The sequence below is a fragment of the Cloeon dipterum genome, chromosome 1, assembly GCF_949628265.1.
Source record: "Cloeon dipterum chromosome 1, ieCloDipt1.1, whole genome shotgun sequence".
In the NCBI taxonomy this organism is placed as follows: Eukaryota; Metazoa; Arthropoda; class Insecta; order Ephemeroptera; family Baetidae; genus Cloeon; species Cloeon dipterum.
In genome coordinates this window covers 4,751,185-4,772,446 of record NC_088786.1, presented here as the reverse complement: position 1 = coordinate 4,772,446, position 21,262 = coordinate 4,751,185, and the positions used below count along the sequence as shown (strand labels likewise).

At 43.8% G+C, this 21,262-nt stretch overlaps 2 protein-coding genes across 4 annotated transcripts in view; both read left to right on the top strand.

The window, feature by feature from the left end:
- Msp300 (Muscle-specific protein 300 kDa) overlaps positions 1–702 on the top strand; it is a 59,423-nt gene extending 58,721 nt beyond the window's left edge. For all 3 annotated transcript variants that reach the window (XM_065475994.1, XM_065475968.1, XM_065475984.1), the window contains one exon: positions 303–702. In XM_065475994.1, the coding sequence (XP_065332066.1) occupies positions 303–413 (111 nt within the window). In that variant the 3' untranslated portion in view covers positions 414–702. The remainder of the gene's footprint in view (positions 1–302) is intronic.
- On the top strand, positions 477–15,770 carry LOC135934768 (titin-like). Its single transcript, XM_065476736.1, has 11 exons — positions 477–485; positions 709–6,870; positions 7,417–7,524; positions 7,631–7,792; positions 8,071–12,201; positions 12,300–12,605; positions 12,660–12,986; positions 13,052–13,345; positions 13,411–13,743; positions 15,044–15,349; positions 15,750–15,770. The coding sequence occupies exons 1-11, from the start codon at positions 477–479 to the stop codon at positions 15,768–15,770; spliced, it is 12,159 nt and encodes a 4,052-aa protein (XP_065332808.1).
- The last annotated feature ends 5,492 nt before the right edge of the window (positions 15,771–21,262 follow it).

The following is a 21,262-nucleotide window of genomic DNA, read 5'->3' as shown; positions in this document are numbered from 1 at the left end:
ATTAAATAACTTGGTCACTTCGTATCGCTTGTCTCGATCACTTTGGTGCTTTTTTCAAAATTCTGGTTGGCTGTATGTTTCACTCTCGCTGGAAACGGTTTTTTACACAACTGCTTTTTTCCAAAGCTCATTCATGCACATCTCTATATCTCATTTGTCTATTGTTTACATTTCCTATGTATTTGTGACTCTATTTTTAAATTTATGACGTATATATAATATTATGCTGCTATTTCTATCACCTTTTGCTTTATTTTTCTTACACTCTTTTCTCTTTTTGCACTTTTGCGGAAATACCACAGGCCTTCAGGGAACGTATTAAAGCCTTGCAGATCAAGATAACTGCTCGTAACGGGCGAATCAACCTTCTTATCCAACGTGGAACTCCAGATTTAGAGCCTTTAGAATCATAGCTTCAAAACCTTTAGGTGCTTTTGTCTTGGCAAAGACGCGCGCAAAATTTCCTAACTCTCGCAATGTCCCTGGTGAAATGTTCCTATCTTTGGATCCATCTTTATCTATCAAGTGACCATCAGCACATATATAAGAAAGCTGCAAAACACACTAGCAACAAAGCCTTGATGTGGGTGTCTGAATAGCTGATGTGATTGTTAGACAGTTTTTCTTCCACAAACACATATGTGAACCCTTTTTATTTTCACTGAGCCCTATATATTACTTCTTTCTGGCAAACCATTTGTCACGCAGGACCTACGAAATTCAATAAACGACAGCAAGAAACGGCTAAGTTGGCTGGTTCGACAAGTTCGCCAGCTTGACCCGTTCGAGGCAACGTCGGACGCAGCCGTCAAATCTGCATCCTACGCTGACATCACCGCTCGCAGAGCTGGCGCCGCGCCTCCGACCGGGAGCACACAACCCGGCGCACAGTCTTCGCAGCAGCAGCAGCCAGTGCAGGAGCGAATTCACCAGCATCTCGGTGAAATTTATGAAGAAAACACCACCACACGCATTGCCTCGCGCCGGCAGACGGAGCAGGAGGTAAAAGAGGCACCAGCAGCAGACTTGGCCGCGTGCCAGCCCGATTCGCCAGCGCTACTGCAGCAGAAAAATAAAGATGACGCGCGTGAGCATCACGTAGTTGAGAGCAGAATAGAAGAGGAGACTCGTCTTTCTCCGATGGCTACCGCCCCGAGCGGCTGCGGTCCCTCGTATGCCGACGTGCTCCGCGGCCAACAGGCCCAGCAGCAGAGTGGCCTCGAGGAGCCGCGGCCGCCAGTCCTCCAGGTGAGGACACCTTGTGCCGTGCGAAAGGAAGAGGACGAGGAGGAGCCGAGGGTCGAGGAGGAGAAAGATGTCGCCGCCGAACATTCCGAACGAGAGCACGTGGAGCCGGTCACGTTTGTGGAGATTGAAAATACTGCGGCGCCTAGCTCACCACAGGATGCGGAAGCGCCGTCGAAAGGTGAGACCTACGCGCAAGTGCTTCTTAGGGGCGCCCGAAGGTTGCTCCACCCTGCACACAACAAGGCCCTGATCACGCGCTCCAGTGAGAATTTGGAGAGGAAGGGTGGCTTTTTTGGGTCACAGGTGCTCGAGAGGAAGGATGTGCATCGCAGTTCACCCATGCTGGCACCCAGGGCAGACAGGAGTTACGAACGCAGCGTCAGTCCATTTACCAAACGTGTCGGCAGGGCTAAATTTGAGCAAAAAGACAACGATGCCAGCAAACAATGGAAGAGCACCGAGGCCCTGAGAAAGGAGAGGAGCATCAGCCCGTTCACCAGGGTCGTCTACAAAGGCAGGTTGCATAAAAATAACTTTGAAGAAAAGTGGAAAAGCACGGAAGTGCTCTCAGTAGCGAAGAGCTGCGATAAGGATGTCGAAGAGGTACACAAACCAGAAAAGGCCGATGTTTCTGAAAGTTCTACACTGGAGAAAAAATTTGAGCACAATTTAGGCGCTGTACAAAAGCCAGAGCCGAATGCGAAAGCACGTAAAAAATTGAAAAAGAGCAAAATTGAAGACAAGCCCTCATTGATCCCGGCGCCAGTGTTTGTTGCGACCCCAGTCGAAAGCGAGCCGGCGAAAACACGCGAAGAGCCAGCCAAAGAAATTATTGGCACAGACGACTCTCAATCGAAATCCGCCATTCCTGTTCCTACTAAACGAACGAAACAAAAGGCCAAGTTGAAAAAAGCAAAGAGCGAGGAAAATGCCAGCGTCTCGCAACACCAGGTAACCGTTTCAATCACGCAGAGCGAGCACCTGGAAGAGAGCATGCCCTCCGAAGGCCCGATTCCCACCTTTCTGGTGGGCGAGGAGAGTGCTGTGCCGCAAGAGTACGAAACTGCACTTAGCAGTCTTAGTGTGCTCACACCACAAGAAGATAAGGGGGCTTCGAGTACAGTTGATACCGACCCCAATCATATTTCAACACGAATTATTACTCACTCAAACCTGTACATCAACGATGAGAAGAAAACTTACTACTCTATCGAGACGGAGGTGATCCACAAGACGTACGATCTGGCCAATCCTCTGCAGACGTCCGAAGATGCAACCTCTCAGAGCGTAGCAATTGAGCAGCCGTTTGAGAATAAAACTGAACCAGAGCAGACACTCGAGGAAATACTAACGGAGTCTTCGGAAAATGTCCCACTACAACTCCTTTTGCAATTGGAGAGCGCCAGCATTGAAAAGATCCCTCCAGCACTAAAAGCTGAAGAAACGCCGGCCCTGTTGATATCGCATTGCCCCCGTTTGAGTGAGATTTCAAACGAGAGCGAAGTGCTGAACGAACTAGGCCAAGGTGAACAAACTGCCGTGCCAGAGAATGTGACTGTCACCACTGAGGCTGAATTAGCAAGTGCGAAGAGCACACAGTCTAAGGACCAAATCCAAAACTTGCCGCAAATTTCAAATCCTGAAACACTTTCGGGTCAGGTGTTGGAAATCTACCCTGAGAAAGTAACTGAGGAATTTTTAGAAGTGAAATTTGAGCTTGAGACACCTACAGTGGAGACGACAGTAGTTTCTGAGGTAGAGCAAACTGCAGCTTTGCCTTTTGAAATCATCACAGTGGAAAAAACTACCTTAGACACCACTTTTGTCGAGGCCCCTGTGTTGGAGACGACAATCGCTTCACAATTCGAGCAAACCGCAGTGCTACCGATGGATAACACTCAAGTTGAACCAAGCACAATAATTCCTACAAATGTCGAGGCACCTGTGTTAGAGACGACAGTTGTTTCTGGATTGGAGCAAACTATGATTTTGCCTGTGGAAAAAATTGAACACGAACAGATCACCTTGAAAACTACCAGCGTCGAGGCACCTGTGTTGGAGACGACTGTTGTTTCCGGATTGGAGCAAACTGCAGAATTACCTTTGGAAAGCATAGTAGAAGAGGGAAAAGCTACAGTAATTCAAACCTATGTCGATGCGCCAGTGGTGACAACAATTATTCCAGAACTGGATCAAACAGTGGATATACCATTGGAAATCATTGCAACGGACCAAATCACCTTAAGTCCTACTCATGTCGAGGCACCTATTTTGGAGACTACTATTGTTTCAAAATTGGAACAAATTACAGAGCTGACTTTGGAAAACATTGAGGTGGAGCAATCCACACTTACTCTTACTCCAGTTGAGACGCCATCGGTCGAGACAACAATTGTTTCAGAATTGGAACAAACAGTGGATATACCATTGGAAAGCATTGCAACAGAACAAATAACCTTAGACCCTTCTCACATCGAGGCACCTGTTTTAGAGACGACAGTTGTTTCTGGATTGGAGCAAGCTATTATTTTACCTTTGCAAAATATTGGACAGGAACAAATCACCTTGGAAACCACAAGTGTCGAGACTCTTGTGTTGGAGACAACAGTCATTTCTGGATTGGAGCAAACTGCAGAGTTGCCTTCGGAAAGCATGGAAGCGAAACAAGCCACGATAATTCCAACACATGTTGATGCACCAGTGGTAGATACAGCAATTACTTCAGAATTGCATCAAAATGTGGATTTACCTTCGGAAGTCAATGCAACGGAACAAATCACCTTAAGTCCTACTCATGTCGAGGCACCTGTGTTGGAGACTACTATTGTTTCAAAACTGGAACAAATTACAGAGTCGACTTTGGAAAACGCAGAGGTGGAGCAATCCACCCTTACTCTTACTCCAGTTGAGACGCCATCGGTCGAGACAACAATTGTTTCGCAGTTTGAACAAACTGTAGTTCTACCAATGGAAAAATCTGCAGTGGAAAAAATCACCCTAGTTCCAATTCTAGTTGAGCAGCCAACTGAGGATGAAATAAATATTCAAGTCGTGTTTTCAGATCAGAACAAAGATGGAAAGCAAGTAGCATTGGAACAAGAATGTCATATTGAGGAAAAGAGTTCATTCAGTGACTCAACTGCTCAGCAGGCACCTGACTCTCTCAAAACTCAGGATGAAGAAAAGGCTAGTGCACTTACCATCCCTCTCTTTAAGGATGTGGAGGAAAAACCACAAAGAGCTGACGGAAAACCTGCCACTCATCTAGCTCAAGAAAATGATAGCAATTTGGAAAGGGAAATTACAGCTGAAAATGAGCAACAACCTGAAGAAGGGGAAAAAATAGAAGTACACGAAATGGAAAAATTGCAGAGCATAACTAGCGACGGTATAAAATCCCCTGAAAACTTGCAATCGTTTGAAGTGTGCAATCCAAAATCTGAAACAGTGGACACGAGGCATACTTCTGGAATTAAAAAACTGGAAAGTGTGACTTCCAAATCGAAAGAAGACACAAAGGAACAGAGTGAGTTAACAAGCATCCATCACTCAGCGGGAAAAACTGTGCAGAAAACAGTCAAATCCAAAAATAAAAAAGCTGTGGCGAGTGCATCAAGTGAAAATGATAATTTGCTTCAAGAAACACATAGTGAAAATATTCAGCCAACGCATCAGCTCAAGAGCAAAGTGATTCCATCGTTTTGGCTCAGTTATTACCTATATAGGGACGCTGAAAATGAGTTTGCGCGCCAGTCTTTGCCAATTACTGAAACTGTTGACAAAAAAGAAACAGACAAAGCACCACAATTGTTAGAAAGCAAACCGCAATATGATTACGGCTCATCTGTCTCGAAATCACCAGACACAGACATAACTAGTTCAACGAGTGGAGATATCGCGAGTGCTAAGGAAAATACTGTTGCTCGAGAGGACCTCAGTTCTTCAAAGCAAACAGTGACTCCTTTACTTGACGAAAAATTGGCCTGGGAAAATTACCATTTGACGCGCAATGCTGAGATTGCATTCAACGCGCTAAAAACCACCGCGATTACAAAGGACAATCCAAAAATACTAGAGCAGAAGGCAGTTGCTGCTACATTTGAGCAATGTGAGGAACCAGAAGTGCCTCAAGTGCGTGTCGTTGACGCATTTTGGTACAATTACAGTTCCTGTCATGATGCAGAGCGCAATTGGCATGTTTCACGAGCAACTTCCAATCAAATTTCTCCTGCAGCAGTTGACTTGGATTTGCACCGAAAACGAGAAATAGACACATCTACTATTCCAAAAATGACATACGCTGATAAATTGACCTCCGGTGCGCGAAGTAATGTTGAACCTGTGACAGATGAAAAACAAATCGAAACTGCTCGCACACCAAACATCGAAGCTCTCGATGTATTAGAATCAGGTCAAGATACTCAGAAACAAGAGATGCCGTGGAAGGCAGAATTCTGGCTAAATCAAGTCCAAGACCTAGAAAAATGTGGTGTGCCAAATGCAGAGGCGACGATTAAAGGAGAAAACACAATCCCTGAGAAGGTTGAGCACGTTTCTATGGCCGTCACTCCAGACTCCCATGAGACCGTCCTGGAAGAATTTTCACCAACTCAAAAAGAATTCTGGGAGCGTCATCCAAATACAGCCGATTTCAAAGAAAATGAAACGATCAAGGTCGAAAGTGTCTCTGTTGAGCAGAAGAGAGAATGTTTGGCAGTGGAGCAAAAGGCTATTTTAGGCGCACCACATGATGCTGTATTATTGAAAAAAGGTGAAACGCATCTTCAAACCGAGCTAGGAAAGGAAATCGCTATAACAGAAGGTGAGAAAGAGGTGGAAAAATCTTCGCCTTTCAAAGCAGCATTTTGGGAAAACTACTCGTCTTGCCGCGATGCTGAATTGCGAGCATCACTGTCTTCTTCCTCGAAAGAGAGCGAACCGACACATCAACAAATAGAACAAGCTATCACTGAAGAAATTGCACCACCAATTGAGGTAAAGATCCCAACACCAAGCGTTGAAACGCTGGAAAAATTAACACTGCCAGCTGAAATTGCACCGCTAGAGAGGACCAAGGCCTGCAAAATTCAATTTTGGGAAGACTACCATTTGTGTCGAGATGCAGAACTCGAGTACAACATTCCAAACAAATCGGAAACGAAGGAGGAGAAGGAATCAGTTTCAAGTCCGCAGGAGCCACCCGTCAGCTCAAATTTGCTTGAAAAAACTGGCAAAACTGAAAAGACGGCAGCGGAGAGCGTATCGCGAAGCACGGAGGCGGCCAAGGCGGCGGCCCCGTGTGAGTCTGTGGCAGAAATTAACCCACAAGTTAGTGCCAAAACAACAGCTCAGCGCCTTGACTTGTTCGCTGGTACGTTCGATTATGACCTAATTGCGCTTGAGAGCGCCGAAAGAGAGTATGAAGAACGAAAATCCGGGGCTAAAATTAGCGTTGACTACAAGCAAGCTCCAGCAGAGAAAAAAGTGGAGCAGCAATCCCAAATACCTTCTGCTGCTGTCGAGGAGCTGGACGAAAGAATCAAAACTGCAAGTGTCCCCGAGTCCCTTTCAGAACGAGAAGCGCCTTCCCCTGGAAAAGAGAAAAGGCTTTCCAACAGCCAGGTGTGGTTTCGTGGATCGCTTTGCCGGCTTTTGTGTTTTGCCCTTTGGTTACTAATCTTTAAAGGAAAAGGAATTGTACGTTTTTAAAAGTTTAAATTTACTAATCTCCGCAGCATGAATGGGTTTTCACTATTCATTTTAATAATCCAGGCACTCGCGTGAACAGACCTCGCCCGCTATCACAATAGTTTTCCAGGTTTTTCCTAGTTTCATCGACATTATTAATAATATTTAAATATAGTTATCATACTGGGTATATCATGATATAAGTTTCAGCCCTTAATCTGACCTCTGTTTAACTCTTAAATAAGTATAACAACGACATTAAATATATGAAAATGCACCAACAAAGTTGATCAAGTGCTCATTGCAAATTTACTCCATTGCAATTGGCACCAAAAACTGGAGAGAGCACCGGCACTGGATCAGTTTAAACAAAATTCATAGTTAATTACCTGCTTGCTTTTTGCTAACTGCGTTTAATGTTGTGTTAAACCTCGAACTATTTTTGGAGATCAAAATTTAAACTTCCTTTTTATTTCGCAGGAAATTGAGAATCTCTTTGATGAGCTGGCTAGCCTCGTGAGCAAATATGAGCATGATGTGAAAAATCTTCCTAAAGAGGAACTCAAACTGTCGATTAACTCACTTGAGGTAAGCTCATTTCGGTGTTGCGTGAAAAGGCGCGTAGCCATGGAAACGAGACAAATTTTGACGCACGATAATAACACTTTTTCCTTTTTGTTTCGGCACAATGCAGGGTCTTCTGGATGAGTTCATGAGGTGGGAAAGGAAAGTGAACGATGTCCTCGCAGATATAAATTCGCACGATCCTGAGGAGGCCCCAGAGGACTTGGCTAATTTGCAGGAGACTGTGCTGGCGCTATTGTCTTCCGCAGCGCAAGGCAAAAATGCTCTACTCGTAAGCATTTATTGCTCATTATTAAATTCAATTTGTTTTATGAAAGCATGTTATTGATGATGTGAATTTAGGAGTTTTTTTATTTATATATTCTAATGTCCAATATTTCTATTTACTAAATATTTTTTTACTAATTTAAATCGACCTATTTTAATATTTTTAACTCTATATATATACCACTTATTATATATTAATTGATTTATAATTTATTTTCACTTTTATTCTTGTTGATGGTAAAATAAATCACATCATTAACACTTTGTATCTTTTCCATTTAGGAAATGCTCGCAGCTGCTTCTAGAAAATCGCCTGCAGAGAGTGTTGAAGTTCAACCAACCGAACAGGTAATGCCGGTTGAAACTGAAACAAAAGTAGCAGAGCCTAAAGTGAAAGAAATTACCGTGCAAGCCGTGTTGCAAGAAAAAAGCGAGCACTCTACGCCTGAAATACCGATGGCTGAAGAGGCAAGTGTATCTGAAATTTCATCAGAGCCGCCTTCCCTCGCAGAGACAACATCGCCAGAAATCTCCATCCACATGTCTACAGATGCTGATGCTCAAGTTCACCTCGAGGTCGCTGTTGTAGAGGAGACGGCCAGAACGGATAGCAAAGGAAAGTCTAAGAGGAAGAAAAAGGGCAAAAAGGGAAAAGAAGACAAACAAGAGGCATCTACAAGCAATGCATTTGCATCTGTTCCTCAGGAACTAGCAGAAAAAGATGAAAAGGAAAGTGCAACTGAAAAATTGCCGTTTAAACTTGAGAGTGGCTTCACTCCTCCACCTGAGGTACAGTCAGTTGACACGACACCTTGTCAGGAAACTGTCACAGTCACTCAAGACACGCAGCCGTTGGAGAGTGTCAGTTTAGAAGAAATGGATGAGTTTGTGCAACAAGCAGCGACCACATTGACAACAGAGCCCAGCGAGATATTAAAAACCGCAACTAAAACTACGATATTGACGCAAAACACGCAGGTCTCTACCGTCACGCGGAGCGTGTTCACTGGCGACAAGCCAGTATCGGAGCCCGAAGTCTGCCAAGTCGTGTCACACACCAGTGTAGTCGGCGAGGAGGAGAGACTACAGACAGACGCGGATGGAAAAACTGAAGTTAGAGTCAGGCAGAAAATAATGACGTCCACCTCAGCTCCAGAACAGTTGCAGGGCAACTCTTCCGTTGTGATACAGGAGATTTCAGATGCTCCGCTTGAACTGGCGAATCTGGCCGAGAGTTATGAGCCAACATCTGTGTCAAGTATCCGCACAGTCTTGCAGCAAACCTCAAGAAGAATCATCAAAAGGGTGAAAAGAATAATCAGAAAAAGGGTAATCATTGACGGAATAGTGCAAGAAATCGAGGAGGTTATCGAGGAACCGGAAGAAACTGAGCTGGTTGAATCGAGTGTTCCTCAATTAAGCATCCAGTACACGGAAGAGCAACTTGCTTCAGGAGAAAGAAAGGTTGATACATCACCGGAGCAACAAGAGGTTTCTACCCAAGACGAAACTGTGGATTCCAGCTTGGCAAGGTCAGTGTCCGTTCCACTAAGTGAGGACACAGAAAAGTCTTCTCTTGAGATAACTCCCCAAGATTCCGAAGAACAACATTCTTCTTCCACTGGCGCAGTTCCAAAAATTCAGCGTAAAAAGAGGAAGGGACGAAAAGGCAAAGAAAAAACTCCGAGCGAGAGCCAACCCACTTCGAAAGTCTCCACGGACATTATCGAGGAAGATACTACACCTAATACTCCAGTTGACCTAGAACTTGACAAATCTGAATCAGAACAACCTTCGACGGTGGCAGAATCTCTCGAGATTTCAACACAAGAGCGCAAAGAAGAGAGCAAAGCTCCCTCTGTTAGAATCAAAATAAGTGATGGCTCGCCAAAGGTCGAGCTAGAAATTTGTACTAACCTTTTGCAAGATCAAGCTTCCACTGAGAGTGATGTTCAAATAAAGTGCTCGATTGAAGAGGAAGAGCAGACCTCGTCTGTAACCCATACCGAAGAATTGGAGCCTGCTCAGTCAAAGTCCAAAAAGGGCAAAAAAGGCAAAGGAAAAGTACTTGTAAAGAGCATCACATCCAGTGTCACAATTTCAAATGGAAACACCGACAACGCAGAGAAGCCAAAAGCCGTTGTTGAGGTTGTGCAGACGCAAAAAGGATCGAAGGGCAAGAAAAGCAAGCAGCAAAAGCAGAAACAGGAGAAGGCAAAATCCCCAACAGGTGAAGGGGCTGTATCTCCGAGTGAAGATTCAAAATCGGAAAGCACTGCCTACGAAATTCACGTCCAAACCACCGTGACTGAAGAGACATTCCAAATTTCAAGACCAGAATCCAGCGTGGAAATTACAGAAATTGTTGAAGAGACCGTTTCAGCGCCTGAGGAATCTGCTCCAGTGAAAGTCACCTTAGCAGAAAATTTATCACAACCTGTTGTATTGGAAATCACCGACATTACAGATCCTTTGCAGATGAGTTTTGCCTCTGTGCCAGTCGTGTCAACCCCAGTATATGTTTCTCCAGCAGATCTTATACCGACTGAATCAGAAGTGTCTTTGCAGGAGGTAGAAGAGCTCTTGGAAGCTGCGGAAGCATCTAAGCAGGTTGCTAAAGTGCCTGTTCAGGCTGCGGAGGTGCCAGTACAGGTTGCAGAAGAGCCGGTGTTGCTTGCAGAGGTGCCTGTGCACGCTGCAAAGGAGCCAATGCAGACAGCAGAAAAGGCTGTGCTGGTTCCAGAAGTGCAAGTGCAGGCTGCGGAAGAATCAGCAAAGACTGCAGAGTTGCCTGTGCACGCTGCGGAGCAGCCAATGCAGGCTGCGGAAAAGCCTCTGCAGGTTGCAGAAGAGCCGCTGTTGGTTGCAGAGGTGCCTGTGCACGCTGCAAAGGAGCCAATGCAGACAGCAGAAAAGCCTGTGCTGGTTCCAGAATTGCAAGTGCAGGCTGCGGAAGAATCAGCAAAGACTGCAGAGTTGCCTGTGCACGCTGCGGAGCAGCCAATGCAGGCTGCGGAAAAGCCTCTGCAGGCTGCGAAAGAGCCGGTGTTGGTTCCAGAAGTGCACGTGCAGGCCGCGGAAGAGTCCGCGAAGACTGCAGAGTTGTCTGTGCACGCTGCAGAAAAGCCCGTGCCAACTTTGGAGACAGAAGTACGCATTCAGCCAACAGAAGCTGCAACATTAGAAGCCAAAACTCAAATGTCTAATGTGATTGCGAAGTGCGCGTACAAGAAACTGTTACCTAAAGAGAGTTGTGCACGCAGAAGGTCCTCTTTGATTTTAGAGCTGCCTGAAACCAGCACTGAAGATTGCCGGTCGATCGTAGCTGAAAATCTATCACATCTGGAATTGGGTGAAAACCGAGAAATTCGAATAGTTACAATCCTCACTACAGTGTCAACGTGGTTAGAGGTAATTGAATACCAGTTGCACACTATCCAGGAATTGGGAGATTCTGCCGACAAAAACTCAGCTCTGGCAACAATTAAACAAAATTCCGATGAAATCCGGACTGCCCTTGCTACCTTGCACCAAAGTGGCTATTTGGAAGACGACAGCCAAGGCATTTTAATCGATCAAATTGAAATTAAAAAATGCCTCGATTCCGTGACCGAGCACCTGTGTGTAGTCGAAGACCTCACTCAGGAGAGCGAGTCCGATTTGGAAAACTTCAACACCAGCTGGATGGAGTTGCTAACTTGCATCGAGCAAGCAAAATCAAGGTATGCAGAAGTAGAATCAAATATGCAGGCCCTGCAAAGCATTATTGCAAGTGATGAGCTACTAGCGCACATAGAAAATGCACAGCGGGAAAATCATGCCCTCTCGCAAGGGTGCAAGAAAATAATCCAAAGAGGCAGATTGCTCATGAAGCGATATCCTCAACTCATCATTCCGTTGGACATTTATGAGGTCGCCGAGAACTCACGAAATTTGGGTCACAAACTTGGGGCAGAAAAAGATAAAGCCATTCAGAAGATCGCCATAACAGACGAGTACAAGAGGACCATAGACGAGCTGGCCCAAATAATTGAAGTGGCGCAGGTGCTGGTCGAAAGTCCGCTTGTGGTGAACGACCGCGAGCAGCTACAGGAAGAAATGCAGAAACACCGCAAGTTCTTCGCCAACCTGAGCCACTGCCAGCAACTGCTCGAGTCGCTCGACATGAAACTGGACGAGGAAAGTCGCGGCAGTCATGCTGAACTGCATAAAAATCTGCACTGCAAAGCATCTCTCATCTTGGACAACGCGGCTTGCAAAGCGCAGAGGATGGCGTTGGCGGCCTCCAGGTGGACCTTCCTCGAGCAAGGGCTGAGGGAAGAGAACGAGTGGCTCAAGGTGGCCCTACAAAGGGTCCCTGAGTTGGATTCTGTAAACTCCACCGACGTTCCGAAGTTCATCACTCAATATCAGGTAAAGATGGCTTTTATTACCATTATTTTTTTAATATTTAAATAAGTGATTGTAAAAAAGACGCCGTAGTTGTAAAAATGTATTTATTGTATCTGCAGGCCCTAGCCGCTGACATTAGCGCACACAACTGCAGAATAATCGAATTGACCTCCGTTGCCCACTCACTGCAAGATCTGGTGACCTGCGGGGGTCTTGAGGCCTCATACAATGAGCAAGCGGACGCGGTTGGCAAACTGCAAGACAACGTTCAAAAGAATTTGCATAAATTGACTGCCTTCAAACAAAACTGGAACCGGTATGAAGATCTCAGTGAAAAAATCGAAGCATGGGCTAGGGAGACTGAGAGCACTTTGAAAAATCTTTCGCACCAAAACATGAACAACGCTAATACAAGACAGTTCTGGGTAAGAAAATATTATGAGAAAATTTTGATGAAAATAACCACTCTTATTTTATAGGAACTCAAGGCGCAATATGAGGTGTTCACCCTGGCAAAGAACGAAGCGGCTGCTCAAATGAACCAAGCGTTTGTTTCTCTGCACGTTGCAGACGAAATGCTGCAACGACAGTTCCAAGGCCAGCTTGAGGACCGCTGGCAGGTGATAGGCGAAAAAATCACCGCAATCCAGTCTAAAATGAGGCAAAATCTGAGCATTGAAAACTCTGTTCTGGATAAAATTCATTTAATGGAAACTGAGCTGAAAGATGTTCACACGTCCATGAATGAAATCACGCAGAAAATTCAAACCGAGGAGGACATTTTGCTGTACATACAACGCCTACAGGTAATACTTTATAATTAAAAAAAAACATGAAAAATTTATATTTTGCTGTGTGATATAAATTGCAGATACTCCTCCAGAGGTGCGAGATTATGGAAGAGGAGCTGAGCGCCTTGGGACCAGCATCCCCAGCCCAACTGGAGGAGGTGTCCCGGCTGATCAATTCATCGAGGCGACTTGGCCTGCAGCTTGGCGAGGAAAAAGAGATGGCCCTGACCCTGAGAGAAAAATTCTCAGCATTGGTGAAAGGCTTAGCACAGTCGGCACACATGCAGGAGCTCATCGGCAAGAAGCTTGACGGCTGCGAAGAAAAGGAGAAGCAGACCAGTGGGGCCGTCGATCAAGCCCTCCATGACTGCATGGTAATAAAAAAAATTCTCGCAGGATGTTTTATATATTATGCTAATTCTGTCCCATCCCTTTCCAGCTGATTGAGTCTGACCTGGCCCTTCAATGGCAGAAGCTGATGCAACTGCGCCAGGCGCTGCACAGTCTGCCCCTGAGCCTGAGGGCCTCTGTTAGTCCTGTCGGGGTCGAGCGCGAAATGTCCAGTCTGCAATCGAGCCACCTACAACTCGAAGACCGGCTCAAGGACGTGCACAGCCGCTTGAGAGGCAAACAACACGAGTGGCGCGCCTTTGATAGAAAGCTTGAGTCCGTCCAGCAGAGCGTCCAAGAAACAGACTACATGATGGACTTGCTCACCATCAAGGGTGGTCTCGATTACGAACAACTCAAAGTGGCCACGGAGAGACTTGAGGTAGGAAATTTTATACAATTCTATTTTTTAACACATTGTGAAAAATGTCCTAGGAGTTTAAATTAATGTTCGTCTATCAGTTTAAAATGTGACAATTTTTACAGTGCGTTTCGCTAAGCTTTACGATTTTCTCTCATTTGGAAGCGAAAAATCGACACGCAGATGTCGTGGAAATGGTGCAAATGAAACTTGCTGTATGTTCTCTGTACAAACACATTGTGATAGCGTTCGATAATTATTTTATAAGCTTTTCTTAGAACTCCAGCTCTATTTTCATCGATGAAAGGAGTGTGATTGAAACTTGTCTGCTGCTTGCATGCCGTGAAATGATTTCACCTTGCACTTTTAAGTGCACACAGACCTGACGACACTATATTGCTTTTATTACGATCCTTTATGAACTTTTATCATTAAAAGTATTCATTGCATTGAGGTATTTAAAAATTAGCCTTATCCAGTGCATTATTTAGCATTAGATTTAAACATTGGTAAATAAATTACCCTGCTCTTTTTACTTTAAAGCTTGCGAAACGAAGCGATAAATCACCTAAATTATTGCGTTACTTTTGTTTGAATTTTAAACGCGTTTTAATGCAAATTTTCATCTGCCTGTGGGCAAAGGGAGTTTTCTTTTGGCCGTGATTTCAGTAAAGCGCGTGGAAGACCAAATAAAGCGATGCGAAACTAAACGATTCCCTTGTGAGATAAAAGTAGCAATAATGTAGCAGCAGGCGAGCATATTTCCATGACATCACCAAGCCGTCTTTAGACTAAAGAACACAGATTTATTATTTTCAAGACCTCACTGGCTTGCAGACCACTTGTTAATACGTTCAGTACCATTTTTAAGCACAATTTTAACGTATGCAATGGGGAAAAATCGGTAAACCATCGAGGCTTTTTAAAAAAACACAAACCTCTCTTTTTTAAAAAGAATGGCCACAAAGCAGATTTTTTCATAAGTTGTAAATATTGCTATTTGAATATATATTGAATGCTTTTCTTCAACGTAATAAAATGTTGTCGTACAGGTGCAAAATAAAAAAATGACAATTATTTCAAGCTTCATCCACAGTGGATGGAAAAATGCAATATAAAAGCTATAACTGAACTTTATCAGTTAAAATTTATCAATTCAACCTTAAAATTATTAAATAGTATAATATCTCCCTGAAATTTTTATCGAGTTTGTTCTAAGCTCAGTTATTGTCACACGTTTTTCTGAATGCATTTTGTTTATTGACATTTCCCCGAACTCATTGAACAAAAAATTAACGAGTGGGCCCTCCGGTGTTTGCAGCGTCTGGTGGGCTCGCTGGGCCCGCGGGAGGAGCTGCTGTCGGAACTTCAGTGTGCTGCGGTGCCGCTGGCGTCGAGCAGCGCGCCAGAAGTGCGGCAGCGAGTGGAGGAGAGCGTTGCCTCGGCGGTCAGTGCGTGGCATTTAACGAGTGGAAAGGTGCGCTCTTTGTGTTCCCGCTACCAGGACGCCGTACACCTCTGGCAGCGCTACCTTGACGCCAGCGACGCACTCCGAACGTGGTCCCACCAGCACGAAGACCTGCCCGAGGACGCAGACGACCTCAAAGCACTTGCCACCCTTGCCAAGGTAAGTCGCCCTTTCTGTCTTCCTCAATTCATCAATATATAATGGTTAAAATTAGCAGAAATTAAAAGATTTTATCGATCAAGCTCAAAGCGTTTAAATATATCATTTCACCGGTTTTTTGTTTGCGTTTCAGTTGAACTATTTAACAAGAAATAGATGTGGAATAATTCTTGTTTTCGGTTGGGAGAGGAAGCAGTCATGTATTTTGACTGTTCTGCCGTTTAATCAGTCTCTATATATAATTTATTACATTTATTTTACCACAGAGAAGTAAATAGAGATATAATGAAATGTGCTATCAGTGGTATGTGTCACTTGCCACAAGCTGCAAGAGTAAATAAATTATTAATTTTATTGAATTATTTTCAATTTTCAAAACTTGAAAAATTTATGTTAACAGAAATTGTATCTAATCAGTTAGGTTGTTGATTTCTAGTTTGTAAAATGAACATAATTAGATAAACGTCTATCCAAATATATTTTACTCCAAGAGCATAACACTTTCCCAAAAATGATTAACAACAATTTCCCCATAAAACGAACTTATATATTCTTTCACTCGTATTTATAAAGCAAAATAATATTTTTGCTTTGACTTAATGTACTGTTTTGCGGCTAAATTTGTATATGCTTATTTGGTAAACAAACCCTTTTTCCGCTTTCAAAGCCAACCTCACTGAGCTGAGTTGCCGAACATTTATTTATGCTGCGCGCGCGTGCTTTTCGGATGATGGCAATTATAGCTTGGGCCCAATTGTGATAAATGTGAATCGAGCGGGAGATTTATGAATGGCGTGGGGTGGCCGGTGTATGCGTTTTACCCAGCAAATAAGAGCGGATATCCAGCACACAGTTGATAAGATAAAGCTGGCAAGCCGCGCAGACAAAGTTTATTATTATGAGAAGAGGACAGATGATCCCATTTATTCTCGGAGAAAAAAATCGGTCAAATTGTTGCTATTGCGTAAAAGTGGAGGCTTATTATAATCTCATATTGCGCTCTTTGTGAAAATGAATAAGCAGGCTGGCTATATGGTGTTATTAAACTTTGGTCGCTTCAAGTGTGACGCTGGCCACACACATGTGGTCGAGAAACCCACCAAGAGCTAATTATTTGCTTCGACTCGCGATCTCACTCAAAGTTCATCATCGAGGCGACGTGACGTTGGTTACACAAATTTAATATAGAGCGGCGCCGGTCATGCACTCCATTTTGCCCGGTCATTCAAAGACAAGCTCTCACAGTTGACATTCTTTCTATCGATTAACACTGCAGCTATCAATTTCAAAGGCTATTTTTTTTTTTAAAAAAAAATTGAATTCGTAGGAAAAACAACACATGAGATGGCACGGCTTTATTTTGCTGGCCAAGTTTTATTTTGAACTACAAACTTGAATGAGCCAATGTGGAGGCAAACTAGCGCAAATGAAGTTTGCTGACAAGCTGGTTACAGGCCCGACCGAAAACTAGAATTCAATTGCCAAACTTTGGCCATAACCGTAACACGATCAAAATTGTGTTGTGTGCGATCGCGGCGCGTGTGCACGCTTTCCGCATTCTGCCCCTGCGGCGAAAGTAAAAGTGTGTGAGGCTCCAGTGACCCAAAATATGCATAAAATAACAAACTTCGTGAATCGTGAATGCATGCACTTATTCCACGGATGTTATTTATGTGTTAGGAGCGAGCTTTTCGTGATTGTTAACAAAATCACGAGTGAGTATAAGCAGCAACACAACGGCGCGATTGGAACTAATAAATATTTATTTCGTTCCCGCCACCTTCCAATTTTGTTTAGAGGTGCATCATAAGAAGATCAGAGCGGAAAAACGTGAATTGCAGTCTTAAATCAAGTTTAACAGTTTAGCATCGCCTAATTTGAACGATACCGTTCAATGAGCCTTCAAGTACGTCGCTCCATATTGGTTAAAAATGGAAATCAATAATTTTCTATATTTTATTTAAAATGCACATTCATCCCTTTGGGTGAGGTTTGCACAACATTGTGCAGCGTGCGCTGCGTGGTAAATTTAACTGGCCCACTTGTGCGGAGTGAGCGACGTTTTGTTTCATCACACAATCCAGCCGGCGGTAGCCAGCACCCTTTAGGAGTCGGAAGGAGAGTGGCACCGCGGCGCTGCACACAAGTGTGAAGGGTGGCTCGCGTGATTATTTTTCGGACAAACTTTTTCAGCTTACGTGTGCGTGTGAGTGGCTCACGCGAAAACAGCAGAATGAAAAGGATGCTTCCTTTCCTACTCTGAGAAAACTGAATGGGTTCGCCCGTCCTTGCCCCTTTGGCTCTCGCTCTGTTGGCCCAACTCTCGCGCGCCTTCTTCTCACCGCTAATTTTAGCAGTGAAGTAATGTTTCCACCCGAGCGATGATCGAATCCTTTGCTCTTACATCACGCTCTCTCGCTAAACGCCGCCAGGTATTCCACCGTGAATACTTATTTCTTGTTTAAACAAGAGGTGGACACGATGCATATTCACACAGGTCGTCCCGCGAGTCAAAACAAAAGGCGAAACAGGCGGATAAAAAATGTTTTTCTCGGAGTCGCGTAAAAATAAGAGCACCGTCCTTTTCTCTTTTATTCAACTAGATAATTTATTTATTTTTACTTGTTAAAAATTAACTGCATTTCAAATTAACAATTTTACTTGATATGCCAATAAGCTCAAATTTTGCGGTATGTCTCGTATATGCTGACCAGTTTTTCAGTGCGTAGGCGTCGTCAGCACAGAAGTTTTTTATTCGATTCCCGCGTTGGCTGCGGGTCATTAGGTTCATTTGCATGAGGCCTCCGTTTGCAATTAATGCGGCGTGCACTCCGTCCGTCGATCACAATCAATTAACTTGAAATCGACAACGGTTGGAGGAAGGTGCGCGCACGTTACTTGGAAGGTCGGCGGCGGTGCGAGCCAATTTTAGCGGCTGATTTCATGCTGATCAATGAATGGACTCGCATTAATTAAATTGTCGATCAACCGTGTGGGAAAAAATGCTGGGTGTGCGGGAAATTTTGAAAGGATAGAAACGTGAGCCGTAAAAGAGCATGCAAAAGTTGTTCAAGACTTAAGTCGGCAACGTGAGCATATTTTCTTTGCTGTAAGTGTCGGTCATTATTTATTTTTGCTAATTTTCTTTTGCATTTCATGCAGAACTTGTTCCAAGTTGACATTCACGATATTTAATGTTAAGTAGAACCTGTTGGACTGTCCGTGCCGTATTTAACTTGCAAATTACACGTGCAAATTTGTTTAGTTAGCACCTCTCGCGACTTCTTTCACTTTGAGATTTCCGTGAGTGACACAAAAACCCAAAAATAAACCTTACGTCAATTGAACTCGATTTGCAAAACAGCATTGTTCTAAAATTGGAGCAAGTTTTTATAGTTGCATTACTGTTAGTGTTGATTAGTTCTGTTTCGAAAGCACAATTAATCGCCGCTATCGATCAAACGATGCGTTATTTGCAGCAGAGAGAAAAAATTGAACCTAAACAACCACTCGGCTATCAGACGTTTGCTTAAGCGAATTCCTTGCCGCAGCTTTGAAAGGCTTAAACTGAAATCCCATCCCGTGTGCGGATTAAAACAAGTTCTTCTTTGTGTGATGCTTCAGGTTTCTAGAGTTTATGTGTGCGTTCAGTTCACAAGCACCAAACAACTTGTCGCCCGCGCAAAGAGCAACCTCTTGTTTGTTTTGCCAGCTAAATTGCGGCCATTCAGTTGGGGAAACATAAAAATGAGATAAGCCCGCGCGGCTTTATTTGGTCGCTTGAGATCATCACCGCGCGCCGCCGCCGCCAAAGAAGTAAAAAATAATTTTCCACACCTCAAACACAACATGCGGTGACGAAGCTGTTGTTGCAACGCAAGTGTGTTGACAGTCACGATTTTTTTTTATTATTTACATTTGACCAATTTTACAGCCGATTCACGATCTTGGGTCGCTATGAACAATAATTAGTGGCCTTGCTGCGTCTGCCAGTCATTATTTCGCAACACTATCACGAGGCTGGATTTTTTGGCACTCCATTCGAGTCTGATATGAATTTTGAATAAACTATAAAATAAATAACGCAGTACCTTGCTGTGAGGATCGCGTACATGGTTTTTGGTATACGCGGCGGTACACTGTTTCAATAATTATAGCACGCGACATTTTCCATTCTTCAGAACTTTAGAACGCGAAAAATGTTTTCATGTAACAATTTTCGAAGAAGCAGGCCACTTCACTTTGTCACGAATTTCTGCAATAAATTTAACAAGCGTTGCTTTGTATAATAGAAGTTTAATCCATTGTGTTGACGAGCCTTATTATAGTTCTCGCGGTGCCAATTTAATTAATGCGGCTTTGCTCTTGAGGCTGCGTAGCATTTTATTTTGGTCTCAAGCAAGGTGTCGCGATTTCGAGTCCTTATAAAGTCAGATTGTCGACCTCTTTGTGAATTGCAAACGAATAACTTTTGCATTATTTACTACGATTTCCCTCGTGCGGAATAATGAGCAGCAGACAAGTTCACTGCTTTATGGGTGCTCCGCGCGACTCGCCAGAAAAAGTCGTCTGCTTGAGAGATAGAGAGCGTTCCCGTTCGCATTTTGCAGTAACTTGCGAGGCTGTGGTGTGAAAACCCAGTGTCTCGTTCTCACGTCGAAACTTCTCTTCTGCCTGCGTCGCCGAAACCGTGCGTGGCGACCAGCATTCTCGGCGTTATCCGCATTCAGCCCGACCTTTCCCAATTTCGTCGCGCCGCCGGCTTGAATGCAGCAGCACGAATATCGATTCGCTCTCAGCCGGCACATCTGTCCACAGTTTCCGTCTACCCCGGCTCAGATAAACCACGCAGCATCCGTCATCTCTTCGTCAGGTGATCTCTTCTTCTGGTGTCGCACTGACCCTACTCGGATTAGGGCCTAGGCTTTCTTTCCTTGTGACTTTTGGAATTGAATTCATTCCCCGTGGGTGTAGAACACTTTGTTCTTTGTTTGCTCTTTCAAGTGGAAGGTCACGGAGCGAGTTGTTTCACTCTTATTTTGGTGCTCAAAATGTCGTGTCAAGCCCTCGTGGCAGTAATTGAGAGCTATAACAGCTTCGAAATCAAAGAATGAATCGAACGAAGCAAATTTTATTCGTGGCAGAGTGACGGGTCAATAAGCAAATTTTGCGGTGGGCGTTGTTGGGGCCTTGCTGCAAAATATAAATCATGTTGCCTAATAGTAGGATTTTCTCGCTTTTTTTAATGTTTTTACGTGTTCCATACCTTATTCTGACGACTGATTATGACGCCCAGGCATAGTTTTGTTCTTTTTTTGCCACTACAAACCGTTCAAAACTTTATTATATTGAATGCCATTTCCTTCTAAGTAAGATAGTCAGTATACAGTCCTAATTCGTTACCTTAAATTCCTAAAAATTGTCGCTAATCTCACTGTCAGTCCCAATTTGTGGGAAATCTAGTTAAAAACCTTGTAATTTCTTAAATATTTTAAAATTTTATATTTATTTAAATTTATTAAATGATGAAACACGCACTATAAAACTTACTCTTTTGCAATAAGTAATGTATCTCAATAAAGCTTGAAGATCACTTTCGATTTTAGGCCTCGCTGCTTTTCCACTTGTGTAATAATATCATTTTCCGCCTCGCTCTGCTTGTGCACTAAGTAAGTGTGTGAGCATTGCAAATACTACTTTCCAGATGACAGATTTCTCTTCAAACGCCTCCTGTCCCGCTATTTTTGCCTCGTGCAGCTCACCGTATTTGCACTTTTATTTCGCACGGAACTTCGTTTGTGTCAACTCCTCGTCTCATTTTCGCACCAAGTTGCGTGTCTCTTAAAATTTTACGAATTTTTTCCTCGCGGCAGCCCGTCAGCTTTCGATCGGTCGTCACGCGAAATCCATCGA